Source organism: Maylandia zebra, linkage group LG7 (genome assembly GCF_041146795.1).
Source record: "Maylandia zebra isolate NMK-2024a linkage group LG7, Mzebra_GT3a, whole genome shotgun sequence".
Lineage (NCBI taxonomy): Eukaryota > Metazoa > Chordata > Actinopteri > Cichliformes > Cichlidae > Maylandia > Maylandia zebra.
The window spans coordinates 31,610,272-31,623,023 of NC_135173.1; the positions used below are offsets into that span (position 1 = coordinate 31,610,272).

Consider the following 12,752-nt stretch of genomic DNA (forward strand, 5'->3'; position numbering starts at 1 on the left):
AAAGTGCCCCTGGGCCTAGGGCTCAGTCACTCTGGCACAGCTGGCTGCCATCGGAGCTCACGGGCACGTCACTGCAACCCCATCTGGCTTCTGCTCCGTGGCTGCTGGGTGAGCCCTCATCTGGGACTCTCCTCAGCTCTTTCCGGGATAGTGGCGCGGCTGCCCCTCTGTTAGTCTTCCTTGGACTCTTGTACTCTGAGGGTCTCTGGATGTCTGGAGCCTGGATCTCCTCCATACCTGCTTCATGCCCTGGAGGACGGGGCTATGGCCCCCCACACCCTCTAGCAGATCATTACATGAAGGAACCTTTTGAATACAAGCGCGCTCACGCTCACAGGTGTGCACACGGGTGCTCACACACACAAACTACACCTTTTTTGGCTGCTACCTCAAAGCACACTGTGCGCTGTCGATCCTACGTGCTGCACAATAATATTCCATATTATATATTATATACACATAGATTATCGTGATGATGTTGTTTATTATATCGCTCTCTTTTTTGCTTGTTTTCTCTTCTTTCTTTTTTTTCTCTCTCAACAGGTGATCCAGGTGATATATATATATATGTATTTTTTTGTCCCCCCACCTCATTTTTTGTTTTGTGCCCTTTATCACTGTTCCTCTTCCCTGCTGTTTCTTTCTTTCTCCCTTTCCCTTCCACCAGCCATGTATGTCCCATATGTAACACCTGAAAAAAAAAAAAAAATAGTAAATAGTAAAAAATAGTTTTATTTTACTTTTATCCTTTTTTTTTTTTTTTTTTTTTACCTCATAATGGTATCCTGTCAACGTCACTTTCTTAACAAAATGCCTACTAATTTTAATTATTGCAACAACTTGATAATTATTGGTATTTGTACGTTGTTTTTAAGAGAAGTTATTTATTATTCAATGATACTATAAACACATACCTTGTTTTTAATGCTCACAGCTTTGCTCCATATTTAGAGTATGTGGCGCTGTATACTTGACTCACTCCACAAACAAAACGAAATGTTGGGGCAGCATCGAGGTAAATCCTCTATTGAGCTGCCATGTAACACTAATGTAAAAACAGCTGCAGCAACATTTAGTTTCAAAAAAGAAAATCACATTTGTTAAAAAACCTTTTGATAATTTTGGTTTCTAACATCACTCTTACATTAACAATATATTGTTTTACTATTTTCCTTTTCTTCTTTGTCCAGTCTTTGTTAATGCCTGATTTTGTTCACCTGATCCTTATTAATTTGGTTCTCTCTGAGCATTTGCTGTCTGTAAACTTGGTCTTTCTCTAATTGTTACATACCCCTTTTTTTTTTTAATCAAAAGGCTGTCAGAATCCCCCCTTTTTTCTTTTCTTATATTCGTTTTGCTTTGTCTTCAACTACATCTGAGATATTTCAATTTATTTACAATTTTTCTGTGAAGAACTCTGTTGAAAACATCTTAAATAAATCCAACCAGCACAAACCCGTCTTTTGGTATTAAAAGATTTATTTATTTTTTTGCTAAAAAAAAAAAAAAAAGAAGAAGCCCGGGGTCAATATTTCCAAATAAAAGGTGTGGTTACACTCATTTTTTTACGTTATTGGATATGTAGGTGTTTCCCTCAAAATGCAAATGTTTTGGTATATTAGAGTAGTTAAATTGCACCACATTTAATGCTCAAGAACAGCATGTCTTTTTGTGCACCCCATCAATAAATGTAAATTTGTCTTAATTTATTTGAAATACCACAGGAGATGTTACCAGAAAATGCTGGAAACATGTTCCCAAACTTTGGTTCTTTGCTGTCCTCAACCTGAGATATTTTTGATACTAGAGCTCTGTAACATGTACTGATAACATTACCCGAAAACCTCAGTGCAACACACCTTTTTTTTTTTCTCTACACAGGAACCGCATTGCCCTAATTATAAATATAAATTATTGCTGATGCCTGCTTATATAGGAAAATATTTATTTTGTACACACAGACACAAATCAGTGTTTTGAGATGACCGTATCACAAACTGCCATGATCCTGTGTTAGATGGATTCTCACACCAATGGGGCAAAAATTTCTGCTGCTGCTTGAGTAATTTTATCATTTCTGTGTGTTTTGAGTTTGAGTTTCACCTTAATATCTTTCTTATTGTCGTATTTATTTGGGTGTGCTGAGTGCATTTTGAGCCTTCACAGGAGAGCACGGTCCATTACAAGAAGCTGTTAAGCAAAGTAACAGGTGGTTTCTGGCTGTATGTTGACTTTTTTTAAAGCAGACACGTCTGGATTGTGTGTGTGAGGAAAAACACTCTCTAAAGGTTTGCTTTAACGACATTAAGTCCTGCTGCAGCACGAGCCTGTGAAGGTGAGTAACTGAAGACTGAAGTCTGTTAGGAGGCACGGAAGAGAGGGAGCCCAGAGGCCAGGACGTGGACGTGGACCCAAACACAGATTTGATCATAGGAAACAGCAGTAAGGTAAACAAGGTAAACGTAGTTTAGAAACAACGAACACGAAGCAGAGGCGGCTTGTAACTAACGTGAGGTTAGCTGACGAACGGAGAAGACAGTGAGGGCTCCGACCTATAACGCCACAGTCGCTGGATTCTTGGCTCCCGTGAAGAGATGTTCATTTTCACATCGGAGTTTATTGAAGATTAATGTTGTTGTTTTTTGAGTTTTTGGTTTTTTTAAGTTTGATTCTGTCAGTTATGCCGTGCTGTGATTAAATTAGAACTGGCCTGGTGTGTAAAGTATGCCATGAACACTTTTATGCCTGAGATCATTAAAAGCGATTGAATGATTTATGAAAATATTTTTGTTCCAGCTGTTGCTTCAATTTGACCTTAACACTTAAGCTCACATCTGTGATGGGACACGAGGAGAGGATGTAAAAGTGTGTGCATATGAATGGAGCTCGCTAACTAAGCTAGCTAACATTAGCAGATCTGATGACTCCACTAAATATAATTTTTTTTTTTTTTAAATGAATAAATAAATAAACTAAATGGCTTTTCAGGTGATAACTTCTAGACTGCAAACTGCAGTCTAGAAGTTATCACTTGGTTGGTCTAGATTTTACTCAGGTTCAGTGATGATTTCTTTGCTTTGAACTGATTCCAGCTCTGTTTAATTACAACTATTTAAATGTTGAAGATGAATTTTAACTTTTACAGCCAAGGACAACAAAAGACTAGACTGACTTACAAAAAGTGATGCAGACATTTATTAGCAGTACACAAACTCATGCTACACAATCTGTAGTGAGAGTACCAACAGGAAGAGGCGTAGACAAGACTCCCCAGTAATCAACCAGTAGGTCCTGCACCATTAAACAGCTTAGTAACAACTGTTGGTTTATAATCTACAGTAATACACAGTGTATTTGTTGTCAGTCAGCTCAGTGTCTGTAAGATCTAACGTAGATTAGTTTAGCATGTTCTGTCTGAGAGATTTCTAAAAAATTCAAACGTACAGCTGTGCTATCACTTCCAGCATAAATGAAGACAGAAAATTAAACAGCAGTGACGTTTGCAGGGTTACAGAAGTTGGACTAGCTGGTATATAATTATGTGCTATGTGACCGCTAGCGACACAGCTATGTTAGCATAACATAAACACAGTGAAGCTGGAGGATGAACGCTAACCTTTTTCAACTAAATAAACGATAACACGAGGGTTCCCGATGGTTGGGGGAAAATGCAATCGCATGGCAGGATGCTGTAAACGGACCAAACTTCGGTCAGGAGAACAACTGAGATGATCCATCCACAATACGAGGTTAGTCATTAATAAACTGCAACAACATGGGAACAGAGAAGCTGCGAGAGAATTCAACATTAATGAATCAATGGTACAGAAGTGAAGGAAGCAAGAAAAATTACATGAATAAAGTCTGACTTATCTGACTGTTTTGTTTTGCTTATTGCGGCTTTTAATTCAGTGCACCTTGTGGTCCGAAAAATACAGTAATGAAAACCCAAAGAAAGTACTGGTGTATAAACACTGAGGATAATAAGAGGCATGTAAAAATCAAACCAAATACTGAGCGTTCAGTCAAGTCTTCAATGTCAACACTGGAAACGGCACCAGGAGGCTTGCACTTCATCCTGTTGTTGCTGCTGAGCCGTGATTCTGTTGCCTTTGAAGTTTTCTGTAAATCAATAGACCACTGACAACAACCACTGTTGTAGAAGAAACTAGCACACCAACTATCAGTCCAACAGATCCATCTGCCTCCCATCTGTCCTCTCTGTGTCCTCCTGGTGGATCTGTAGGTGAGAAATAGGTGTGAGGGACAGGAACGTGATCACTGAAGCACAGACCAGAATCAATTTCCTCTTCAAACTGCACACACTGAACTCAAACTCACCTGAAGGAACAACACTCAGGTTGATGATATTTATGGGGTCAGTCGTCAGCCAAGTTCTCTTCATTCGAGTTGTTCCTGTCCTCTGGATGATACGACACTCATATGTTCCAGCATCACTAATCGTCACATCCTTCAGCACCAATGAGACGTCTCCATCTTTCATCTGGTTATCCTGCAGGTCCACCCGGCCCTTAAAGGATGGATCCTGGTAATCTGGATGAAGTTGGTTGTCCCGGTATAAGATCACATACTCGTCTCTCTTCAGGTCAGGCCTGCTCCACTCTACAACTGAGATCAGGATGTTATTGTTTGGAGCTCGACATGGCAGAGTGACGTTCAGTCCAGACTCAGCTGTGATGTTTTTCAGCTCTAAAAGAGGAAACAACACAAAGTAGAGGGGTTAGAGCAACCATTGTATAACTGCTTGCTTCTACAACAGCCAATCACAGTGAGGAGTGAGACAGACCACTGTTGGGTCAGTGTACCGTGCCTCTGAGACTGTGCTGAGACACAGCAAACTTTGTGGCAGTGGCACATAATGATGAGACATTCTGGACGAGTTGGTTACTGTGGGGTCCAGGTATCGCCTCATGCTACAGGTAATGAAACTGACACTAGCCAAAAGCAAAACTAGTGGGAAAAAACCCAGAAAGGATGAAGAGGGAAAAATGTCCACCTTGTGGTTGCTTCATTGCCTCTCATTCTGTAACAGTCAACCGCAGCAAAACAATACCCGGTGGTGTACGTAAATTATGCATGATGAAGTGTTAAAATTTTGATAGATCAGTCCATAGCACCTTCTTCCAGTCTTCAGTAGTCTATCGGTGGTGTTTCATGCCACAGGCATGTCTCGTTTTCTTATTCTGACGACTTACCAATGGTTTCTTGTTGTAACTCGCTGTGCTTGAAGTTGGGAAGTCTGTCACATAAGCTGTTGACTCCCAGAAACTTGTCTGTTGATTTTTATTGTGGTCTGCCAGACCTCTTCCTGTCTGAGATTCCCCAGGTTCTGAGTGCCCTTTGATGGTGAAGGGAACTGTACCAACTAACACAGTGACTTTCTTTGCAAATTCACTGTAGGAAAGACTTTTAAACCTTATGATGAGTTGTCTGCCATCCATTGTTAATTGCTTTTTTCTTTCTTTTTCTATAGCAACACACAAATTTCTTCAGTACATTACTGCAGTACAACTGAGTACATTAAGGGTATGGTACCTCATTGTGTTCCAACACTGCATTTACAACCCCCTGCCCCCAGCAGACAGACCAGTTTGTAAGTAATCAAGAAAAATTGGGACACCTGTAGCAATTGGTAGCATCGACTTTGAAGGCTTGATCAATCTCTACTGTTGCAGAACAGCTTTAAGTTGTTAAGCTATTTCTTGTTCCCTGAAAAAGGCCTTTTTGTAGGGTTCTGAAATAAAAATTTAAAAACTAGAAGAATTTGTGTTCTAAAACATTTTACTAGTAGTGTAAATCAGTGCATACAGATTACAGAACAAAACCATGCCATGGTACATATGCAGTCCCCTCATTATAGGTTACTGTGTCTATTCAGTGCAGCCACTGCTGGCCTTTATTCTTTGAACAAAAAGCTTTATTCAATGGAGACTCATTCTGAAAACTACAGATGCTGCAGGCAGTAAAGTTCTTTGGTCTCTGTGGTCAGACATGGAGTCAAAACGTTACAAGGCCACAGACACCACCCAGCCTCGTGTTGCCTTAGCGTAGCGTAGCCTTGCTTTGTGTGTATAACAACCACCACCAGCCTCGTGTCAACACACAAAGAAACTCAGTCATTATGAAAATAATTCTTCAAGAAACAGTATTTATATGTAAAATGGGCGGATACTACTACTTCTATAAACCAAATGTGAATGTTTAAGAAATAACGCTCACCTGCAGAGACAAGCATGACAATGCTGAAAAACCACAAGAACCAGCGGAACAACGCAGATGACTCGGCAGCCATTCTTGTGCTTTCTAGATCAGCTGACTGTATTTTGTTTTATGAGTATGTTATTGTTTTCTGTTAATGCCACAGGCTACTTTAAAAACTAAAGGAATGCCAAAGTCACAAACCACGTTTTCAGCAGTGCGCCGCCATTACTGTTCAGGAAGAAACTTAGCTGAAAACGTCATCACATGGAATTTTTTTTTTTTTTATAGACAGCACAAGTTTAGAGCTGATGTATTTCACGTGAAAGGGTGTTTTGGGTGAGAGAAATAGCAGCCCTGAGACCTAAACTATTTTTAATTTTCTCCTAACTATTTGTAATGAGTTTATATTCCTGTCTGGCCCAACTAAGCTTCCTTTATTAACTGGAAGATGTAACACAGTTGTTACTTACTTAAAAAAATAAAAATCCTGAGTTTCAGGAGCTTAAATATTATTCACAGCTCACCTACTTTTCCATCCAGTTTTCAGAAACTGCATTAGCCTTGCATGTTTTCATGTTTCTTGGTGTATTCTAATAAGTTAAATAAAAAACAACCTGGCAGGGCAAAAGCTGCTGATAACAATTTGAACCTCTGTAAATGTGAATTCTTACCTTTTTTAAAAAAATGTGTAGTGTGTTAGTTTGTTCTTTATCTGAAGCTCAGGTGGTCACAACAGGAAAGTATTATCCTGATTAAGCCGGAGTCATGTTAATATATTCATTTAGTGATGGTCACAGAGCGGTCAGTTTACTGAAAATATTGTTTACAGATACAGAAGGTTGTTTCAAAACACTAACTGTTGCTCTGAAGAGATCTTCTTAGCTCTTCTAAATGTCACGGTGGAAAAAAACACGGAAAAACCAAAAATCTACAAGAGAATAAATCATTTGGTCATAAAATAAAGCTCATAAAATCAAGACTATAGAACTTGACTGCATGCTGAAGTGGCTATTCAGCCATCTGATTCATGTTACAGCAGCTCATGAGTGAATGAACATGGTGCAATAAAAGTACTTTTAAAACTATATTTTTCCAAAAACTTGCATTTACTTGAGTGCAGTTAGGGGTTGGAATGGTGTGCAGTGGTTTTTGGAGTGTAATCATGGGGTTAGAGTGAGCAGTAATTTTACTAGTGCTCCACACTGTGCTACAACCGCTCTGTCCCCTTGTTTCTTAACTGAACCTTTAGTCTGCCTGGCTCTTGAACAACAAAGTATTTTAAAAATGTCGCAAGTTTATGTGGTGATATTCTCATGCATGAGGCAACTACGAAAACAGCAAATAAATAGACATCTGCGTCTTTTCTCCGGAAATGAACATTTTGATCCAATATAGGTAATTCATCAAGATGGCTGGAGAGAGTTTGTAGTTATATACAGTCTGTATAAATTTGGTTAATTTAACAAACATTTGTAGGGAGATGGTTGTTACTGTGAATTTACAGCAGTTACAGTGATTAGTAATAAACAGAGCCAGTGAGATTGAGTCGAGCTTGAGTAGATTTAAGAAAGTGAGTGACCTACGTGTGTCAGTTGGTTTGTGGTGTGGTTTTGATTTTTTCGGTGAGTTAGAATTTTTTGGTTTTAAAGCCAAGTTAAGAATATTCATAGTTTAATTTCCAAAACTTGCATGTGATCTTCAGTCTGTAGCAGATCTACTGACTATCACCTAGCAGCTGGAGCACTCTCAAATGGAGCTCAGTCCACTACTGCCACCTGTGGCCAGGTGCCATATCTCACGACCAGATTAACTTGAGACACACATCTGTACCTGGTTCTATCACCACATTGAGTAGAGGCTGAGTGGCTGCACTTGCATCTGGCATGTGAGTGAAGTTGGCCCCCCACCTTCGTCAAATCTAACAAAAGTGGTATCAAACGTTTGTGCTACGTTTGTGCTGCAAAATTTTTCGTTTGGGGGCCAACTTCACTCACATAAATCATGTGCATTCAAATCTACCCACAAGCATGTTGAAAGATGCAATGCCAGCAATGTGGATTGTCAAGAATTAAACCAATCATTAAGCAAAGACAACAGCGATCATTTCTTCTGTTTATTTAGCATGCATAACATTTGTAGTAGCCTTCTGTACAGTCCACGCTCACTGTGTGGTATCACTTTCCGTAGCTGTTGCATTCAATCTGAAAGAAAAATTAGATTGTCAGAGTCATTCGTCTAAAGTCAGGCTGTTGAGTGAAGGAACTAAACATATCTGAATGTGCAGGTACTGCAGATTTCTGTGCAAAAGTCTTATCTGTGGATTGCTCGATGTTTTCATGTGTCCTTTAGGTGCTCCGTGTGTTTAAAGTGCAAAGGCATGCAGGTCACCTGAACTATAAGTTTTCTGTTGGTGCATCAAAGTGACATTTTACCCAGTGATGTTGAAGTAAACCATTTAAGGTGCTTCAGTCTTAGGTATTGATTTGGTTATTTTACCCACTGATCTGTTTCTGCACCCGAGCTTCTCTCACCACAGGCATGACAACTTTTTGTGGACCCCTGCCAAACTGATGTCATTAAACATTAGTCCATAATTAATGCAGCATTTTTTCGCCCCACCATTGTCAAATAGGCACAAACATTACACCGTCATTCCCTTCCAATAAGGTGATTTGGAAAAAGTTTACATACCTCACTTTCCAACTCTTTCCCAGGGGCCAAGTCAACATTCTCAGAAAATAACTTCACCATCTCCTTAGTCATCATCTTCTGGGTCACAGCAAGACTGCACCGGCGATTTCCCCTAACAGGAAGGTGGTGACACTGGTGGTGCTGATGGCCCCTCACAAGGAGCAAACAGTTCCTTCAGTTTTGCTTGGACCCTCTCTTTAGGCTGGAACTAGTGTGTCAATTGGTCTGTGTTAATCTTGAGAGTCCTCTTTCCCTTCTCTGACACCAAGTTTTGCCCTCCGGCTTCATAATTTTAAAGGGTCCCACCATATCCAAATCCAGTTTGCCACCTTTCCTCTCTTCTTGCCTTATATTTTTCTGCAAAACAAGGTCTCCCACCTGAAAACTATCCTCCTCTCCCCTTTTTGTTTCTCTCCTGTGGATATTTTCTTGGCTGCTTTTGGCATTTTTGGTCACTTCAGCATACACCACCTCCTGAGATTTTAGGCCCTCACAAACTTCACTGAAATGATCATACAGACGCTTTCTTCTGTAATCTGCCAAAATAGAAGGACACCGAGTAACTGAAACTGGATTAAAACATTTTCCCTCAAGTGCATTATAGCATTTTACCTGCATTCCTTTGGGATCTCCAATGGATACCTTGCCTCCCTGCCGAACATGAGGAAAAGGGGGCTTTATTTTGTAGTCACCTGCTTTCTTGTTCTGAGCCCGAACATAGTCAACTGCAGAAATTTGTCCCAGCTCTTTGAGTGGTCAGTCACCAGTTTATTGAGGGATCTGAAATTTGGTAGCATGAAAAAGAAAAATATACTCAATATGCAGTTTTGTGACGTAGTTACAACATTAAATATAAAGGGCAGTACTTAACCTCTGGCTTGTGCCATTTAATTTTTCCACAAGGCCATTTGTTTGGGGATGACATGCTGAGCAGAGGCTTCTTTTGATGCCCAGAGTTTCACACAGGTCATAGATGACCTTGAAAAGTTGATCACATTAGTCATCACAGCTGAAATTACATATTTGCTTTATTTATTAATGTTGTACCTTGTGGGAAAACTCTGAGCCCTGGTCTGTTAGCAGTCTTTTAGGTGCACCTAATTTGTAAAAGAGATCAAGAATACACCGGTGCCCTCATCTGCTGTTTTACTTTTTAGTGGGTAGGACTCTGTCCATTTGGTGAAATAATCAATCATGACACAAATGTATTGATTACCGCCATTTGTTAAGGTTAGTTTACCAACAAGATCCATTCCAGTGAGCTCAAAGGGCTCTGTGAATTATGAGGAAAAAAGACAAGTTTGTTATATTATGTTTGAAGTATTTGAATAGTATCAACTATTCTGTCTGCATTACTGTAACAACTATTGGAATGTATAATTTTTTCCCTTCCCATATGGAAAAGAAATAGAAAAAACTTGCATCAGATGTGGCCTACTTCATATAGTGAATCATATAAGGCTTACATGATTTACTCATGAAAGTGGCCACTTTCATATATTGTTTTAGGAAGTATCCAAAACATACAAGTTTCATTTATATAATTTTTCTAGGGATCTTATATCTTTTTTCACTCTTGTATGCTTTTCATACAAGTTTCACAAAAGACAGATACAAACTTTATAAGATTTATATACATCCTTTCCATATGGGATGATATTGCCCTGGTTACATTGGCATTGTGGACACTGAGCAACCTAGTGACAAATAGAGTAACATTAAATTCTTAAAAACAGTCTAAATTTCTCCTTGCTTTTCATAATAATCAGCACAATAACTTATAGCTGTAGATAATATGTGTTTGTCAAAACCAACAGAGTACAAACAAAGAAAAGCACAGTAAAACACACACCTTTGTTCATGCTCATCTTGAAGAACTGTACTCACACATTTTTGAATGTCCCCTTCCATGCCAGGGAAGTAATAGTGTGCCATGATAGTCTGAGTCTTCTTCCATCCACAGTGTCCACCAAAGTGGCTGTAATGAAATATCCTTAAGCATTTCATTTGCCTCTTTGGCAGAGCAGACCACTTTCACCAAGTGCTCAGTTTTAGTTTTCTTTCCATCAAGATTAAACGTGTAAAAGCGGGAAAAAAACAAAACAAATGAACACATGAAAGCAGAATAGTACACTCTGATAGTTTACATGAAATAATCAATTGTACTCATCATTTTTCCTGAAGGTCTCAACTCTTCTCTTAATTGTACATCTTTCTCTGCTTCTTGACCCTTCAGCAGTTGTGGAGTTTGAACTCCAGAAGCTCCCTCACAAGTTTGGGCTCCATTTCCCCCACCTACGCCTGTCCATGTATCTATTACACCTGATAACTTACCTACTCCACTGTACCACAAACACACAGAGTCAGAAAGAAAAGAAAGCAAACCAACTGAAACACCCCAATCACTCACTTTCTTAAATCCACTCACTTTCACAAGCGCTTCTCAATCACCACCCTGGCTATAATTGCTTTCTAACCACTGTAAATTCACTGTAACTACTCTCTCCTCATAAACCCCCAAAGGTTTGTTTTACTCACCAAGCTTATATAGACTGTGTATAACTACCAATTCTCTCCAGCTGTGCTTATCAATTACCTATACTGGCTACTGGTGTTCCTAGCAAACACTACACGATTCTCCAAGGTGAGTTACACAGATGGAATATACAAAGTCCCTACCCTGTTATTTCAGTTAAAATGTGCAGAGAAAAGACTTACCTGGATGATTGAGTATGCATCAAGACATTCTTTTATTAATATTTATTAATATTAATATTTTATTATTATATTATATTATTATAATATTTTTATTTTTAATGTAAATGAGAGCGGCACAAACAGGGGGGGAGTTGACCTCTGATGACATCTAGAAATTTGTATTAATATCTTTAAAATGAATGCAGCACAAACGAAATTTTTTGCAGCACAAACATTTGATACCATTTTTATTTGATTGAAGAAGATTGGGGGGGGGCAACTTCACTCACATGTTAATCTGGTTGTATGTTCCCTCTAATTTTTCATGTGTCCCTGAGCGGTCCCTTGGACCTCTGTGAGCAGACGCAGACAGACAGCAGACGTGTGCACTGTGGTCACGCCAGCGTCGAATCCATCCAAGTTACATGGTTTATTAAAATAATCAAATTACAGCATTTACATTTAATTAACTGCTTTAGCCCACTTACAATGGAAATTTGAAAAAATCTTGTTCATGACCTGTGTAGGATGTTAACACTATTGGAAGTAAAAATAACTTGAACTCCAATTTTGAAAGCACAACTTTCTTTCTTTCTTGCATTATGAGTATTATGAGTCTGTGGTCTGGGAGAGAGTCCTGTAACTCTGTCTGTAAAATACAGTATAAAATGACCAGTGCTGGGCAATTAATTATATAGTTACTTCTTCAAAAAAGTTACTGAGTTTTGTAAACAACAAAGTTTTTTTGCAGCTGTTTACCTAAAAATGCAGCCAAGGCGTTTTTTAAATAAACATTTCAAACTATTTACAGAACAATCAGCTGTTCTGCATCAAATTTGATGCCACACAAATTATTTGTGACACTCCAAAAAATAATTTCTGTCCACTATGAGATAAAGGAGAACAACAGCCTGATACCTGCAGGCCTGGCAACAGGAGATGTATCACTCCTGTAACACCTGTAACATTCAGCAGTCGCCTCATTGTTCTGACACACACAACAAAACTATTGACTACACTACACACGAACTACACAACAAAACACACTAACTACGCAAGATTAGCGCTAAACGTCGCAAATCTCTCACATCTCAAAACACCGCCGTCACTCGTAAAACTTCCCCCTCCCTAAACAACTAAAT

General features: G+C 39.1%; 1 protein-coding gene and 1 long non-coding RNA gene across 3 annotated transcripts; both read right to left on the reverse strand.

Moving 5' to 3' along the window:
* Nucleotides 1–3,296: 3,296 nt before the first annotated feature.
* On the reverse strand, nucleotides 3,297–6,301 carry LOC143419674 (coxsackievirus and adenovirus receptor-like). The gene is made up of 3 exons (XM_076887064.1): nucleotides 6,241–6,301; nucleotides 4,342–4,710; nucleotides 3,297–4,240 (listed from the first exon to the last, which is right to left on the reverse strand). The coding sequence occupies exons 1-3, from the start codon at nucleotides 6,254–6,256 to the stop codon at nucleotides 4,074–4,076; spliced, it is 552 nt and encodes a 183-aa protein (XP_076743179.1). The 5' UTR covers nucleotides 6,257–6,301; the 3' UTR covers nucleotides 3,297–4,073.
* Nucleotides 6,302–8,328: 2,027 nt separating this feature from the next.
* LOC143419675 (uncharacterized) lies at nucleotides 8,329–11,414 on the reverse strand. Of its 2 annotated transcripts, XR_013099685.1 has the most exons (4): nucleotides 9,785–11,414; nucleotides 8,914–9,693; nucleotides 8,719–8,789; nucleotides 8,329–8,423 (listed from the first exon to the last, which is right to left on the reverse strand). It is a non-coding gene; the product is annotated as an uncharacterized LOC143419675 (long non-coding RNA). The 2 variants fall into 2 exon arrangements; XR_013099684.1 differs by having other exon boundaries at nucleotides 8,914–11,414.
* Nucleotides 11,415–12,752: the final 1,338 nt, after the last annotated feature.

Bases quoted from the DNA above. Each gene is read 5' to 3' on its own strand.
- LOC143419674 (XM_076887064.1), bottom strand. The intron at 4,241-4,341 runs GTGAGTTTGAGT...TCTCACCTACAG, and splicing joins CCTGAGTGTTGTTCCTTCAG to ATCCACCAGGAGGACACAGA.